At 39.4% G+C, this 17848-nt stretch overlaps 1 protein-coding gene across 6 annotated transcripts in view; it reads left to right on the top strand.

The window, feature by feature from the left end:
* LOC111866574 (transmembrane protein 39A) overlaps positions 1–17848 on the top strand; it is a 74583-nt gene that overhangs the window by 1759 nt on the left and 54976 nt on the right. For all 6 annotated transcript variants that reach the window (XM_033752325.1, XM_023855643.2, XM_033752327.1 and 3 more), the window contains 2 exons: positions 3539–3672; positions 15466–15664. In XM_033752325.1, the coding sequence (XP_033608216.1) occupies positions 3539–3672; positions 15466–15664 (333 nt within the window). The remainder of the gene's footprint in view (positions 1–3538; positions 3673–15465; positions 15665–17848) is intronic.

Raw genomic sequence — 17848 nt, 5'->3', positions numbered from 1 at the left:
GAGAGGTAGAGGTAGAGATAGGGTGTGTGAGGATGTGGTGGGAGGGGGGATGTAACTGTAGATTATGTTTGGTGTGCATCGATGATTACATCATGTATAGGGTTAAAAATTTCAGTAAAATTATCATTCAGTTGTAAATTTTGTTTGCTGATTTCGTAAATATGGAATCTTTTGTAAGTATCCAGTGTTCGGCCTTTCTTGCCGATATATAGAATTTCCAATGTTTTGTCCATCGTGCTATATTCATGTGTGGTGTCTAATCTATGTTGAGCAAGTTTGGAGTTTTGTTCATTATTTTTATGTTTCTTATGTGTTCTCTGAATCTGGTTTTAAAGGTATGTCTGGTTTGTCCGGACAGTCAGTTAGTAAATTCTGCTAAGGTGGTACTTATAATTTTTGTTTTCATTTATTTTTAAAAGATGTTTAATATTGGTTTTTGTCCTGTAAGAAATACCAACTTCAGTATTTTTAAATAATTTGGTAATAGTTCTGATTTCAAGACTGAAAAAAGGTAAAGGTGGTTCATTTCTTTTTTTGCACGGTATTTTTACGGAAGGTTTTTGTATTTGTTGTATGGTGTTTGTGGATAATTATTATTATTTAGTATAGTTCTAACAGTGTTCTCTTCTATGCTCTTGTTGTTATGCGAAAGGGGATATTGATTCAACTGATTAATGAGAAAGTTTATAGCGGCCTTTTTATTTTCAAAAGGGTGGCATGAATCGTTGTGAATAGTTAGATCAGTAGCTGTAGGTTTTCTATAGATTCCGAGTTGTAGATTATTGCGTGTTTTTTTGGTGGATAGATTTAAGAAGTTAATTTTATTATTTATATATTTTTCCACCATGAATTTTATTTAGGGTGTATATTGTTAAGTTCATTCAAAGTATTATCATTGTTAGTTATATGGGAATTATAGATGATTAAAATATCAGCATATCTATAATGATCTATTATTTGGAATTTCTTCGAGATGTCAATGATTGTGGTATGTTCGAGGAAATATTGTATAAATACCTCGGCTAGAATTGCTGAAGTTGGTGCTCCCATGATGAGACCTTCATTTTGTTTAAACCATTTGCCATTATGTTCAATGTAATTTTGTTCTAGCGTTATATTTAGTAGATTATCAATTTCATTATTTTTTGTGTGAAATGTTATGATTCTTATCTATTATATTTTCTACAATGTTTAATAAGAGTTCATTTATGGGGATATTGGTATACATATTTGCAATATTGAAAGAACACATTTGTATATCTTTATATTTATTTTGATGAGTTACAAGTGCAAGTGTGCTAGTGTTTTTCACATTAAAAGCATTGGGAAGTTGTAATGTATTTGCCAGTATTGTGTTTAAGTGTTTAGCTAATTTATATGCAGGGCAGTTTTTCCAATTTCCTGTTGGTCGTATGGGTTGTTCCTGCTTATGTAATTTGATAGTCCCATATATGTGTGGTGCATGGGGATTCATGTATGTATTTCATTTTATCATTGGGTTTTATGATGTTTTTACTACTGTTTATGCAATTCTTTTTGATTTGTTGTAATTTGTTGGTGATGTCGTGTGATAACTCTGTGAAGTTATTATTGTTAATGAAGTTATCAAGTTTACAACCTCTTTATTATATCCGTCACAACACAACTAATATCAAGATCAGATCATTTTCGGCCCTGCTACATGTTTCGGCTATTGGTAGCCATCATCAGACAAACATGTGATTAACACACATATACACACCACTGAACCGCAGCACCAACAAAATTGGATAAAATATTATTAAAATATGTAAAAACACTTGACTTGACAATAATCAAGTTATGTAAAACAGAAGTATGATATAAAATAAGAATAAAATTCTTTTGGTGTTGACATCAACGTATCAGTCGTTGGTTTGTGATTTGTTTTTTGTTTCGTTCTCATGGACAAGTTGGAATATTCATACTTATGCGTATATAAAATTGTGTATGAGGCTCGTAATGTAGATGTAGTAAAGTAAATTATAATGAGATGAGGCACTGACTATATTATAAAAAAACAAATCACAAACCAACGACTGACACGTTGATGTAAACACCAAAAGAATTTTATTCCTATTTTATATCATACTTCTGTTTTATGTAACTTGATTTATTGTCAAGTCAGTTTTAATTTTAATAATATTGTATCCAATTTTGTTGGTGCTGCGGTTCAGTGGTGTGTATATGTGTGTGTTAATCATGTGTTTGTCTGATGATGGCTATCAGTAGCCGGAACATGTGTAGCAGGGCCGAAAATGGTCTGATCTTGATATTAGTTGTGTTGTGACGGATATAATAAAGAGGTTGTATATTGTAACACAACAGGATGCGTGAAATGAAAATTATTAAGTTTATTTATGTAGTCGTCTTTTATTAAAATGATTATCGTGTTGCCTTTATCAGCCTTGCTATCATTGAGTGATTATAGATTAATTTTTGTTTGATGTTCTTTAGTGTGTTCCATTCTACTTGTTCTTTTTGAATGTATTGTGTTTTATTTCTTTTTTGATGTTGCTTCTTGATTAATTTTTAAAGTTGTTAGCTACTAACTGTTTCAAATAAGGTTGGTCTTTCTCAGGTATAGTTCTTATAGCAGTGTCAGCTTTGAGGGCTGACCTTTTTATCCAATTTTGGGGTTTCTTTTGCAGGTTATATTTCAGTCCTTTGTCTAGAAGGTGCAATTCATCATCAGTAAATGTGATGTCGGTCATATTGATCGTGTTTTTAGAAAACGTATGTTGTGCAGTGTTGTTATTTCCCTTATCTTGTTTTAGTTTTTTAATTTTGTTGTTTAAAGTGTCGTATTTGGTTTCCAATTTCTGTTTAATCATAGTTTTGATGTTAAGGTATATTTTGTACCATAGATCTTTCCAATTAGATGCATACTGTATATAATTTTATTTAGGTGTTTTTTTTAATATACCAAAATTTAATTTCATTTTTTACTCATTTCATTTGGAACTTTTTGATATTTTTTAGATCTCAAGTTTTGTTATGTGGATTTACTTTCGTTTTTGTTAGTGCATATTTTGGTGTCAAGTTCTCAGCTAAGCGCTTCTTATTAAAATATATATTAGCATTGCAGTTCAATAGATTTACCTTATTTTTCATGTATTTATATATATGCTGCTTACTTGACTAGCATTTATAATTTTCATTTCGTGCATCCTGTTGTATGTATGTAATTATGACTTTCCTGTCCAGAAATGTAGAATCTGTTGTAATCTGGTGTTTACTGTGTGAAGTAGGGTGTTAGGTAGGGTTTTAGTATAACAAAATTCACCAGTTAACAGTAATTGCGATATTTCAGGGCAAGGTCATCATGAATGCTTTTGTCTTGGTGTGTTTCTAGTTTAGATTTCATTGCGTTCAAGTTTAAGTATATGAATATTCTTGCTGATTTCAGAGCAGAAACAGCATAAGGACACTTGTCACCCTGGTCTGAAGGTGTTCTAAAAGAGAAACTGATACAGACTTTTAGAACGTTTCTTAAATAACACGTAATATTCACTTCCAGAAAGGAACCATATCAAGATCTGAAGAGTCCTCAGTGATGCCTAGTGGAAGAAGAAATATCAGTAAAGCAAGTTCTAATAAGTTACCAGCACAACCACCTAACTTGTTCTTAAATGATGAAACGCATAAACTGAAGTAAGTCTTTTAATCTGTTTCATACTCTCTCCCTCTCACTCTGTTTCGGCTGTGTTTGATATGTAAAAGTGCTAGTTAAGCCATGGATCTAAAGACTCCACTAACTCTGCATGAGGCAGTGACTGTTATCTTTTTCAAAAAGTATTTTGTATAAAAAAGATAAACTGAAGCGGGATTGATGTTGCATGTGATAGGAACATGTCATGCTTCACTGAAGGATGACGCAAGAATGTGACTCCACATATTATTAGTTGATGAAAACAATACTTTTTATAATTGCTAGTGGGGCGGGACTAAGTCCCTTATACTGCGGCCACTTCTGGCCTATTGTACTAGCCCCAGATGATAGGTGAGGGTGATTGTGGAGCAGTTGGTGGAATGAAGATTGGCAGGGGAAACTGAAGTACTCGGAGGAAACCTGCCTCAGCGCTTTGTCCACCACAAATCCCACTTGACCTGACCCGGGATCGAACCCGGGCCGCCCCGGTGGGAAGCCAGCGACTAACCGCTTGAGCTATGGCATGGCCCAAAACAAGACTTACTTGAAAATGAAGAATATAAGACTTCAAATGTGAATAGCCAACTTGTCAGGAGGCGGGATAGCATAGTCAGTATAGCGACTGGCTGTGGACTGTATGACTGAGGGGTCGGAATTAGAATCCCGGTAGGATCAAGAATTATCTCCACGTCCAGACTGGCTCTGGGGCCCAGTGGTTACCATTTGCTCTTTCATCCTGGGTAAAGTGGCTAGGATGTGAGGCTGACTGCCCACCTCCAAGTATTGCTGAGGTCAAGAAAATGTGGATACATACATCCACTCCCCCCTGTGCCTTCATGGTGTAGTGCTTAATTAGTTAAGTACAGGTACAACTTTACCTTTATAGCCAACTTGCTTGTTGCAGCATAAATAATAATTCAAGGCAAATCACAACATTAGGGCATGTGGGAGCATATTTGGTTGAGGCACTGTCCTACAAGCCAGAAGGTTGTGGGTTTGATTCCTGATGAGGTCATTGAATTTTTCAGTTGGCCTAATCTTTCCAGTCACATAATGGCCTTGGGGTTGATTCAGCCTCTAACAGAAATGAGTACCAGAAATCTTCCTGGTGGTAAAAGGTGGCCAGCACACAAGGCTGACATACTCACTGCCATAGATGTCTCACAACCCTATGGGCCTCCACGGCCTGTTAACAGGGATAGTTTTACCTTTACCTTTTGAATCATAACATTGGTACAATTGATGGAATCATACTTTTGACATGGTGAATGGTATGTAAATACAAGAGTGGGGCTTATAGAAACAAATGAAATATATAGTAGGTAGGTGTTAACAGAGAAGTAAATAAATTATATGAAACTACCTTAAACTAATTGAACATGGCAGGATCCTTAGGTGTGTGGCAGAAGAAGCTTGTGGAAGGATCATTAGGCATGGCAGAAGAAACTTGTGGAAGGATAATTAGGCATGGCAGAAGAAGCTTGTGGAAGGATCATTAGGCATGGCAGAAGAATCTTGTGGAAGGATCGTTAGGCATGGCAGAAGAAGCTTATGGAAGGATCCTTAGGTGTGTGGCAGAAGAAGCTTGTGGAAGGATCATTAGGCATGGCAGAAGAAACTTGTGGAAGGATCATTAGGTGTGTGGCAGAAGAAGCTGCTGGAAGGATTATTAGGCATGGCAGAAGAAGCTTGTGGAAGAATCATTAGGTGTGTGGTAGAAGAAGCTTGTAAATTTTATTTAAGCAAACATTCGGCTCACTGATACTACTCTCTGACTGAGCTTTGAAGGCAAGTGTTGGCTGGGACCATGGGAATGTCATTAGAGACAGCCTACACTTCTGCCAGGTAAAGTGGTTGAATGTACCATCTGGCTTCAGCACTCAGTAACACTAAAAATATGAAGCACTTTGGTAGATCATGGATTGACTGTTCAGGCAGGCACTGGAAGACTGGTGTAAAATGTAGGCTGTCTGCATAAGCTGTGAATTCTGTCTTGTATGGGAATGCAACTGAGTCTGTTACATTAAGGGAGAGTGGGAACAGTATGGGAACTGGCAGCAGGAGGCTGGAGAAAATTTCAGATGAGGAGGTTTGTAATTTGTGTTTTTCACCTTAGATTATTAGGGTGATCAAATCAAGCATGATGAGAAGCATCAACATGTAGCATGTGGGAGAACTGAGAAATGCACTAAGTCTTGGTCATTATCATGATGGGATGAGGCCACTTGGAAGACCCGGGTGTAGGTAGGGGACGGCATTAGAATGGATCTTCAAGGAATTGGTTGAGTGCTACATATCATTTGGCTCAGGATAGTAATCAGCGTTATGCTAATTTGAACCTTGGGTTTGACAGATTGCAGTGAATTTCTCAACTGTCTTGGCAAATGCTAGATTGTGAAGATACACTTGACAGCCGGGAGCTTGTTAGGAAGTAGTATTTACTCCTTCCTAGTACCCAAGTAACAAGCTGAATTCTGATGCTACTAGTGAACAAAAGCACTGAGTGTAAAAATAAAGGAAAATTACAGAACAAACTGGATGACAATAAGTTTTGGAACGCATAAACTTAAACTGTTAACCTCAAAACAAGATGTACATAAAGAAATCTACACAGAGAAAATGAAAACTATAGCAAAGGCAGTTATAAAGGCAAAAAATGAAATGTGGTACAAAAAATGCTCTTTTCTTTATTGTGTTCTTTATATATTCATGCATTTCTTCAGAGCTCCCTTTAAATTCTTTATATAATTTATTTTAACCACCTTATGTAGTGGGAGCCACCTTCTTATAACCGCCTCCTACTTTACACACTCACTTCTCTTCACTACAGGGTTTACCTTGACTCAGCTGTTTGCTATAAGTCGCCTGGTAACGACTCCGAGGAATTGTGCGGAGATGTAGTCTCACTGTGGGGAGGGGTTCGCTTATTTAGACACTCCATTCCTTATTGAAGACCCTCCCTGAGGCTACTACAACTGGGTTATCCTATAGTTGCTGCAGTCATTAGACTCTTAGATCCAGACATGGAAAGTCTTGGGCGCCATCTCCATCTGGAGCACACAGGATATTCTCTCAGGGTCTTAACATGGGCCTTGGTTTCAACAAAAGAGTCAACAAATAAAACAATAATCTCACAAAACACTTAACACTTTATTGTAGTTCACAATTTACATAGTCAGCTATACTCAGTGTAGCCCTTTGTTTAATATGTTGAGGGCGAGACACTTGGCTCACGTCCTACTCATTTCAAAGCCTGGACGCCTCTTTCTGACATAAAGGATTGCACATGACATCAGGTAACTACCAGCATGATGTCATGCTTAGAAACCGGCAATCCTGATTGGTTGTCAACCTCCAATAAAGCCCCAGTTTAACTACTTATGGGGCTTGCATCATACATTCCCTAATGAAGGAGAACCCCAGATGAGAAGTCACGCCATATTGCATCATCATCTCAATTTATAGCCTATGGCGTAATATAATCCATAAAATATACATAATCTCACAAATTCAAAAATTAATTAAATCTTATTAAAATACAATAATTGACACCTAAATAATCACATAAATCTGGTGAAGTATGTCATCAGGAGTAGTAATCGGTTATAGTATTGTAACGTGTTTCGTTACTGAAGACACCATAGAGATTGTTAATTGGTTTATTTAACAGTCTACAAATATCGGCTACAATTAATTATCACAATGTTCCGGGTTTCCACACTTTACAGACCCTACAACAAAATCTCTTCACACTATCTTGAAGAGTCTTCACGTATTAATAACGCGGGAGCTATACAAGTCTCCCTGAATTACACACTTTCACTCGTAACACGCTGCTGGCTAGATTCCAACTCTGCTCGTAGGCTACTGCCTTGAGAACTCTCGGAGGTAGCTCGAGGACTGGCTGTGAATAGCCTTCACTGCTCCTTATGTAGCCTCGATTGGACAATACAGAAAACGGCCACGTAATAGGCACCACTATGTCTGGTGCCATCGTGCCAGCAACGCTGTGTACCGCTGTTACTACCGTCGTCTCTCGCAACAACTGTTTACCCGCGCTGCCTAGCAACCCGCGGTACCCTTGGTGACGTCATCGCTGTTGACTCGCGTTGCATAGCTACCAGGTTGCGGGGACTCGGCTAACTTCGGCTCACTTCGGCTTCGCTCGGCGCATCACGGCTGGCAGGGTGGGGGAGGGGCGTCATCCATAGCTCAACATGTCACAGTATCCTTTAATCTTTGTGAGTATAGGTTCCTTGTACTACCATCCTGGAGCAGTTCAGTACTGAATTTATCTTCCTCTTCCATGAGTATGTCAAAAGTAAATTATTTCCAATCTCACAAGAAAGTGGTCTGATCCTCAATTTGCTCCTCTGAAGACCCATACATCTTTTATTCATACTGTTTTTTTTCTGTTTTATAGTAACATAATAATGGATTTTAAATCTCTGTTTTTTAATCCGGGTATATTTATGTACATCCTGATGTTCAAAAAAGGTATTACTTATTTTTAAATTATGATAATCCCACGCTTCTTTCAACCTTTTCCCATCGTTCTTTATTTCTTCTTCTGTGAATATATGCACTGTTTGTCTATATTCTTTTACCACTCTTGCATTGAAATACCCCTGGAAAAATATTTCATTTGTGCTGGATATTTTGTGTAAAACATCTTCTAATTTTTCCCTAAATTTGTCTCTTGTTTTTTCTGTGTAGGAATTTGTAGGTGAATGTACGTCTGCCATGTTCATTCTTCTTCCAGAAATGTTTAATTCAACCATTATGTCAGATATTTAAAAAAATGGGAGTACAATATGACAGTACATCAGCTATTCATAGACTTCAGGAGAGCCTATGATTCAGTTAAGAGGGAAGTATTGTACAATATTCTGATAGAGTATGGGATACCCTTGAAACCAGTTAGGCCGATTAAAATGTGTTTAAATGAAACTATAGTAAAGTCCTTATAGGTAAACGTTTGTATGATAAATTTCCTATCCAGAATGGTCTAAAACAAGGAGATGTTTTATTGCCACTCCTTTTCAACTTTGCTTTAGAATATGCCATTAGGAAGGTCCAGAAAACCAGGTGGGACTGAAATTAAATAGGACACATCAGCAGGTTGTTCTATAAGTAAACACAGAGAAAACTAAGTATATGTTGCTCTCTCGTGACCAAAATGCAGGGCAAAATCATGACATAAAGATAGGAAACAGATGTTTTGAAAATGTGACACAGTTCAGATATTTGGGAACAACGTTAACGAATCAAAACCTGATTCAGGAGGAAATTAAGAGAAGATTGAACTCGGGTAATGCTTGCTACCATTCAGTCCAGAACCTTTTGTCTTGTTGTATGCCTTCCAAAAACATAAAAATTACAATATACAAAACTGTAATTTTGCCTGTGGTTCTGTATGGGTGTGAAACTTGGTCTCTGACATTAAGGGAGGGTCATAGACTGTGGGTGTTTGAGAACAGGGTGTTGAGGATAATACGTAGGGCAGTCAAAAAGTTCCCGAAATTCCCCTGCAGACGGAGAACGAGCGATAAGATAGCGCACACACTGTTGTGGTGGGGAGCTCAGCATGTCTGCTCACAGGCGCAACAGGTCTGGACAGGTTTCAGTGTGCAGTGTTGTTACTGTTCCATTTGAATTAGACGTGATTGTTGGTCATTTGGCGCAATGTCACAGTTCAAACAGCGTGTGAACATCAAGTTCATGTGCAAATTGGGAAAATCTGCTTCAGAGATGCAATTGGCCCTGCAGCAAATTTGCGGCGATACTGCGCTAAAGAAATCTGCAGTTTACAACTGGTTTTTCTGATTTAAGAATGGGCAGAAGACGTTAAGAGGATGACCAGCGCAGCAGGAGACCTTCAACATCCAGAACCAAAGAAATGATTGGAAAAGTGTGACAACTGATTCGATGTGATCGAAGAATGACCATTGCGGAGTTGGAGCAAGAAGTTGGTATCTCACGGATCCATTCATGCCATTTTGTCCAGTGATTTGAAGATGAGACGCTTCAGTGAGAAGTTTGTTCTGAGGCAGTTGACCACGGATCAGATGGAATGTCGCATGATGGTCGCTGGCGATCTGTTTGGCTAAAGTACGCAAGACCCGACGTTTCTCAAAAAGATCGTCACTGGTGATGAGTCATTGGTGTTTGCCTGTGACCCGGAGACAAAGATACAGTCATCGGAGTGGCACACAACATTGCCTCCCCGGCCAAAAAATCATGCCTTGTCAGATACAAAGACAAAGTGATGCTCATTGCATTCTTTGACATCAGTGGTTTGGTGCACCATGAGTTCATACCACCTGGACAGATTGTTACTGGCCATTTCTATGTGCAAGTATTGCAGAGGTTGCATGATGCGGTTAGGAAGAAGCGGTGCAACAAGTGGCAGGGACAGTGGTTTCTGCATCACGATAACGCAGCAAGCTGCACATCATTTGTTTTGTGGCAATTCCTCACCGAGAAAAATATTTCTGTCATCACTCAACCACCGTACTCTCCGGATCTCACTCTGAATGACCCTTCTCTGAAAATGGCCCTCAAGGGGACACGTTTCGCAACCATGGAGAACATCAAATTGAATGCGATGGCTGAGCTCCGGAAGGTTCCAAAAGAAGTCTTTCACTTCTGCTTCCCACAATGGCAGGATTGATGGAGCAAGCGTGTGTGTGCATAAGGGTCCTACTTTGAAGGTGATTAGGTAAGCGTTGCCATATGTCCTACCATTAGAGTGCTATACCACCATTCCAGGAACTTTTTGACTGCCCCTCGTATTTGGACCAAAGAGAGATGAAGTGACAGGAGGTTGGAGAAAACTGCATAATGAGGAGCTTGTTCTCTTCTCCAAGTATAATTAGAATGCTCAAGTCACGGAGGATGAGGTGGCCAGGGCATGTAGCACGAAATGGGGGAGACGAATGCATATAGGATATTGGTGGGAAAGCCAGAAGGAAAGAGACCACTGGGAAGACCAAGGAGTAGGTGGGTGGACAATATTAAAATGGATCTTAGAGAGATAAGATGGGATGGATTGGATTGATCTGGCTTAGGATAGGGACCAGCAGAGGGGTCTTGTGAACACGGTAATGAACCTTCGGGCTCCATAAAATGCTTGGAAATTCTTGAGTAGCTGCAGAATTGATGGCTCCTCAAAAAGGGCTGAGCTCCTTGAGTAAGTAAGTAATTAAGTATTACAGTTCTTTCATTAATGAAATTCCAATTATGTATATTTTATATATCTTATTTGTTAATGATTGAGATTTGCTCATTTTCCTTTGTTGCCCCTTCTCCAAAAATGGATAAAATCCTTACGTTCCCATTGCCTTTCCCCTCTTTGTTGATTTTAGATAGTATGGCCACATCAGCATTGAGTTTATTAAGTTCACACTATATCTCTTGTATTTTCTTTGTTAATCCCTGAATGTTCCAGCAGCCAGGATGCATTATCTGTTTCTGTTTGCCCAGCCTGTTGTGGTGTTTGTGTCTGTTTTCTATATCATCATGTCTTTTAGCATATGTATATTTTTGTGATGGAGCGGAGCAGGCCCACTGCATCGACCCCTAACCTGGGGAACAGGATTTTCTGTCTTAGCCTTCGGTGTCCCCACACCACTCTTGCAAGGCAAGGTGGTATCAGAAAGTTCGTGTACTATTATTGTTGTAACTGCCTCGGTGAAAGAAGGTGAGAGGGAAGGCAAAGATCACACGCAAGCTTATTGCATTAGTGTGCCATGTGACGCTGCCCAGTGAACATGCATTGTTTTTACACGAGCGCTCTTTTGACTTCATATTTTATTTTGTCTGCAATGGATGGCAAAATTGCGCAATGTGTCTGCATCAAGTTTTGCATGAAGGTTGGTAAATCCGCTACCAAAATCCTTGAAATGCTTCATGAGGCTTTTGGAGAACATTCTTTAAGCCAGGCAGCGGTTTTTTGATTGGTATTCACGTTTCAAGGCTGGTTGAGTGTCATTTGAAGATGACAGATGTTCAGGGCTACCAAGCACCAACAAAATGACAGAAAATGTTAAAAGAACTTGAGAACTGAAGTTCATCAATGAAGACTGTTGCTGAACAGTCCCTGAGCTCGCAGACACTGTTGAGATCTGTTATGAAGTTTGCCAGGAAATCTTGAAAAAAATTTGAACATGCACTGCATTGCTCCTTCATCACGACAACACACCAGCCTACACATCCCTGAAAACCAAAGAGTTTGTGACTAACAGCAATATGGCTATCATTCCACATCTTCCCTTCTCGCCAGACTTAGCTTTCGCTTTGTTTCCCAAGTTGAGAATGAAACCGAAGGGATGTTTTGAAACAGTGTCTGACATCCAAAGGGAATTGCAAGCGGTACTCGACAGAATTAAAGAAAGTGACTCCCACAGTGCTTTTGAAGCATGGTAAAAATAATGGGATTGCTGTATATCTTCCAAAGTAGACTATTTTGAAGGAAATGGCAGCCAAAATTGAGTAAGTTGAGCCAGCATTTCTTTTTTGACCTAGTTTGGGAACTTCCTGATACACATCATACTCCGAGACGGTGCTGTCAGCCAGAGCCAGCTGAACCCAATTTTTTTTTATATTGTTACTTCTTAACCAGGATTATGACTAGCTGTTGTGGAATATATACCTATCTAGAAACTAACTAACTTCATGGAGCTGAGCCCTTCTTTAGGAGCTGCCAGTTGTTCAGCTATTCAAGAACGTTGCAGCATTTTATGGAACCCAGAGGTTCATTATCCTGTTTACAAGAGCCTGCCACTGGTCCCTCTCCTGAGCCAGATTATTCCACCCCATAGTATCTAAGGTCAGTTTTAATATTCTCCACCCATATACATCTTTGTCTTCCTAGTGGTTCTTTTTCTTCTGGCTTTCCCATCAATATCCTGTATGCATTTTCCCCCATTTGTGCTACATGCCCTGTCCATCTCACCCTCCTTGACTTGGCCATTCTGATTATACTTGGAGAAGAGTACAAGTTATGAAGCTTATTATGCAGTTTTCTCCATCCCATCACTTCATCTCTCTTCANTGTTTCCCAAGTTGAGAATGAAACCGAAGGGATGTTTTGAAACAGTGTCTGACATCCAAAGGGAATTGCAAGCGGTACTCGACAGAATTAAAGAAAGTGACTCCCACAGTGCTTTTGAAGCATGGTAAAAATAATGGGATTGCTGTATATCTTCCAAAGTAGACTATTTTGAAGGAAATGGCAGCCAAAATTGAGTAAGTTGAGCCAGCATTTCTTTTTTGACCTAGTTTGGGAACTTCCTGATACACATCATACTCCGAGACGGTGCTGTCAGCCAGAGCCAGCTGAACCCAATTTTTTTTTATATTGTTACTTCTTAACCAGGATTATGACTAGCTGTTGTGGAATATATACCTATCTAGAAACTAACTAACTTCATGGAGCTGAGCCCTTCTTTAGGAGCTGCCAATTGTTCAGCTATTCAAGAACGTTGCAGCATTTTATGGAACCCAAAGGTTCATTATCCTGTTTACAAGAGCCCGCCACTGGTCCCTCTCCTGAGCCAGATTATTCCACCCCATAGTATCTAAGGTCAGTTTTAATATTCTCCACCCATATACATCTTTGTCTTCCTAGTGGTTCTTTTTCTTCTGGCTTTCCCATCAATATCCTGTATGCATTTTCCCCCATTTGTGCTACATGCCCTGTCCATCTCACCCTCCTTGACTTGGCCATTCTGATTATACTTGGAGAAGAGTACAAGTTATGAAGCTCATTATGCAGTTTTCTCCATCCCATCACTTCATCTCTCTTCGATCCAAACATTCTCCTCAGCTCCCATTTCTCAAACACCCTCAGTCTATGTTCCTCCCTTAATTTCAGAGACCAAGTTTCACACCCATACAGAACCACAGTCAAAATTACGGTTTTGTATATGCTTATTTTTATGTTTCTAGGCAGCAGAAAAGAGGACAATAGGTTCTGGGCTAAATGGTTGCATGCAGTATCCAAATTCAGCCTCCTCGTAATTTTCTCCTGAATTAGATTTTGAATTACTGTCATTCCAAAGTATTTAAACTGTGCCACAATTTGAATGTGTCTGTTAGTTATCTTTATGTCATGGTTTTCCCCAGCATTTTGGTGATGAGACAGTAACAAATTATCATGTATTAGGTGTTTGTGTTTTGGATTTAATGATCAAATTTATTGGACCTTTATACAACTTGTTACAACATTTCACAAATGATTATCTTTGACTGGACACTCTTGACCTCTGACCACACTACTCATACAGCTGAACTGACAGTTATTTTTGGCTTTTTGTTATATAGCTTTGGGTTGGACCACGCAGAAAACACATTCATTGCCTAGCAGTGGATGTCCTCTGTTGCATATTTGTTGCTGTGGGATGTGTTTACTGAGTCCTTGCCTAGCAGTGGGTCTGTGTGTCACAGTATACTTAGTTTCATCTGTGTATACTTCTAGACCAATCTTCTTACTAGCATCAATCAAAGTTTCTGTGTTTTTCTTTATTGTATCTGTTTATCACCCAGTAGATTCACATCATTGGCAAAGACTAGCAGCTGATGCTTCCCATTCAATTTCAGTCCCACCTGGTTTTCCTGGACCTTCCTAATGGCATATTCTAAAGCAAAGTTGAAAAGCAGTGGCGATAAAACATCTCCTTGTTTTAGACCATTCTGGATAGGAAAATTATCAGACAAATGTTTATCTATATAGACTTTACTATTTTTTTATTTAAACACATTTTAATCAGCCTGACTAGTTTCATGGGTACCCCAAACTTTATGATAATATTGTACAATACTATCCTCCTGACTGAATCATATCAATCACAAAAAACAAATATAGTGTTAATAATTTACTTCACTACATATTTCAGTTTTACAAACTCCGTGGTGACATGGATAATTAATTACAAAAGCATTGTGTGCCGATTGCGCTCTGCTACCACTTGTGCCGTTTTCCTTCCTGATATCTAGCACTTCTTACGTCCGAGATAGGAGCGGCGCATCGTCAGGGGCTCTCATGTTATGTTCACAATGCTCCCTAGATGTAGGGACTCCAAGCCACAGCAGGGAGACACTTCCAATCGACAAGACCAGTTCACAATCATAAATTAATTTAATAAGAGAAACACAATAAAACAGAATACAACAATTAGAAGTTAATAGAAGCCGTGGGCCCCAAAACATACAACCTGTGACCACATCTGTCAGTTACTTTACTCTTGCCTTAACTGCGGCATCAGACTACATTTAACGGCCCACTCTCACTGCTTATTACTCTTGTTTACCATCATGCTACTTCAGCAGGCACAAAATAAACGTTAAAAAATATTCCTTGCCACAGGCGATTCCTTCCAAAACCGAATTTGAAAAATATCCCAGGCTGGCCGCGTACGTCTGATACACTGTGGATCCAAACAGCAAATGAAAATTGATTCACTAACTGGCTTCTTCTGAGCCATTTGGGGAGGGGACGGGGAGAGGAAGCGGAATCCCACGTTATACCCTCCAACAAGGGATGAAGGGGTAGGGATTAACATGGCTGGAAGGCATGACATCATCCAAGAGCCATAACATGGCTCAATTGTAATGATTTTGACTATCTATAATGGCTTAATAGATGTTGTGTGGTTTTAGATCCATAATAAGAGATTTGTCTGTAAATTTTCTGTTTCTGTCAGTGATATAGATTATCCACTTAAAAATAAATGTACTGTACTTGTGTGTAATTAAATTTTAATTGTGATTTGTCTCTTGTTTCTGTTATTTAGAACACTTGGGCAGGCAGATAATGCTACTTCAAGAGTCATATCACCAAAGCACATTCCAGTCCCAAGTATCCCTCAGGAAGGCAATTTTAAATTTGAGATCACCATGTTTGTCTTCACGGTAATGACCTCTTTTCTGCAGTTTATCCATCTCTATCGAAGTGTTTGGTGGTTACCCCAGTCATATACAAGATACACAGTGGTAAGTATTGGTTGCTATACAGATACACCATGGTGTGGTTAGTATACTATGCATGATACACCATTATTAGTGTGGGGTAATGTACAGGATGCAGCATAGTGAGTTAACAACACAAATTACACCATATTGAATGTATTGTGGCATATAGACCTGTTTCTAGGCAATGACTGCAAAACAAACAATGAAATAACATTTGCTGCTAGGAAGCAGATTTTAATAAGCAAGAATAGACGACCGCTACTATTAAACGGCTCAGTAAACATGTTCCTGTGGCAATGGATACACATGCAACAATAGAGGAACTGCTGGAAACAGTGTTTTCTATGCAGCCCTTTCTGAGATGTTATAACTGGGACAGTCTGGAGCAACCAGTTCACTGCTCAGTTGAAAGTCTGGCTGTGAAGAGAAGACTAGTAGGTTGGTGTGAAATGGCCGCCCACCTTGGAGCTAGCCAGTTGAAAGTCAGGCTGTGAAGAGAAGACTTTATGTGTGCTGTAGCTACAGTGATATGTGGAGTGTGTAATTCCATGAGACAGTTGGAAGGGAGCCGCCATTCAGAGAGGACTTCAGCCCGGAAGCAGCCATTGTTAGAAGCTGTTACCAGGCAACTACTAGTTAAGACACTGTGGGCAGGAAGAGACTTACCTTGTGCTCTTGTGATTTCTAAAGTGTGGAATTCAGTAATAGTGTAGTTAAAACCTGTAAGTGATCAGCAAATTCAGTATCCAGTCTTAAACTCCATTTGCAGTCACTCTTACACATGACAATATTATACAAAAAAAAAAAAGTCAAGAAAAATCACATTGTCATATGATAGTGACCAGGCATAGGGTTTGGATTTATTACTGAGTTTGTTGAATGCTTATTACTCATAACTGTAGATAACTATAGCACTTTCACTATTCTGCACAGTCTTTAAATAACTACAGATGATGTTGCTTGATAGTGGCTTCCAACTGTGGAGATTTCCTCCACTGCTTTTGTGCTCACTGGTTCCTCTCCTTAATGGCTGATGACTGACTGCTAACCATGGCCCTAGTCTGGTCTGGTAATTTTCTACTGGCCTTCACCAGCACATTGATTATTGGTTTTGGGCCCTGTGGGACCCATGACCAATTTTTTTTTGTGTCATGGCTCTTGAGTTGTGAGACTTTCCAGCTGTGGAATTGGTGCTGGCCTTCACCAGCACAGTTATTTGTGATTTCGGGTCCTGTGGGACCCATGATCATATTTTACTGTCTGTGAGTCTCACTCCACTGCCCTGAGCAGAGCAGTGATCTTCTGCTGTCCCTTGCCAGCATAGTCATTCTTAGTTCCAAGCTCTGCTGACCATATTTTGTTGTCTTCTGTTTGTCATGATGCTGGTATTCCTTATATAACTTTGGCATGGACTACATAGATAACACTTCTTTAAACAGTTCCTCTGTTGTATGCATATTCATGGTAGCTGGAATGTGTTTACCAAGTCATTGGCTAGCAGTGAATGTCTTCTGTGGCTCCACTATTCTGGCTTTCAGGCAGGGCTTGAGGTGGGGCGGGATGCGGGGGGATGGCATCCCGGTTCTTTTCTAAATGGCTTAAAAGCATCCCGTTACTTCTTTGGCAGTAAATGCAATGTACAATACCTTTTTTGTTGTTGTTATCTGTTTCATGGTTGTACAGGCTACTCCCCTGCGTCGTCTAACTAAATTTTGCTTTCGTGTGGTACTGTTTGAAGCACCCTAGAATGCACAGTCCCACATCACATTTCTTGCACTTCATCTGAACACGTTTCCTCTTTCCACGTGCAGAACATACACGGCATTTCATTCTCATGGCACAAGAGGTGAGCCAGTGATGTCGAATGGCCTCCTCTAGACAAAATATTGTGGATGACAGAGCAGGAGGTTGACTTAATGGGCGTTGTGGTTGGGAGCGACACATTACAGCATGTTCCAGCATGTTGCGCATAAGAGTAAGACGAAAGTCCCTATGTGACAGTTTCGCACCGCAGGATGATAGCATGATGAAACTGTTCAGAATCGTCAGATCCAGTAAATGGAAGACGCTTGTTTGGAAGCAATAAGGGTTTTTCAAAGAAAGTAGGGGGCAGGCAATTTTCCTTTGTATCAACTTCTGCCAAATACCCTGAATAAGCTGAGAAACTTGTGAAGATAGAAATATATAGGCTTATGGCCAGCACAC

Source organism: Cryptotermes secundus, unplaced genomic scaffold (genome assembly GCF_002891405.2).
Source record: "Cryptotermes secundus unplaced genomic scaffold, Csec_1.0 scaffold613, whole genome shotgun sequence".
NCBI classification, from domain to species: domain Eukaryota; kingdom Metazoa; phylum Arthropoda; class Insecta; order Blattodea; family Kalotermitidae; genus Cryptotermes; species Cryptotermes secundus.
The sequence above is the reverse complement of the archived record's forward strand: the minus strand, read 5'-3'. Positions and strand labels throughout refer to the sequence as shown.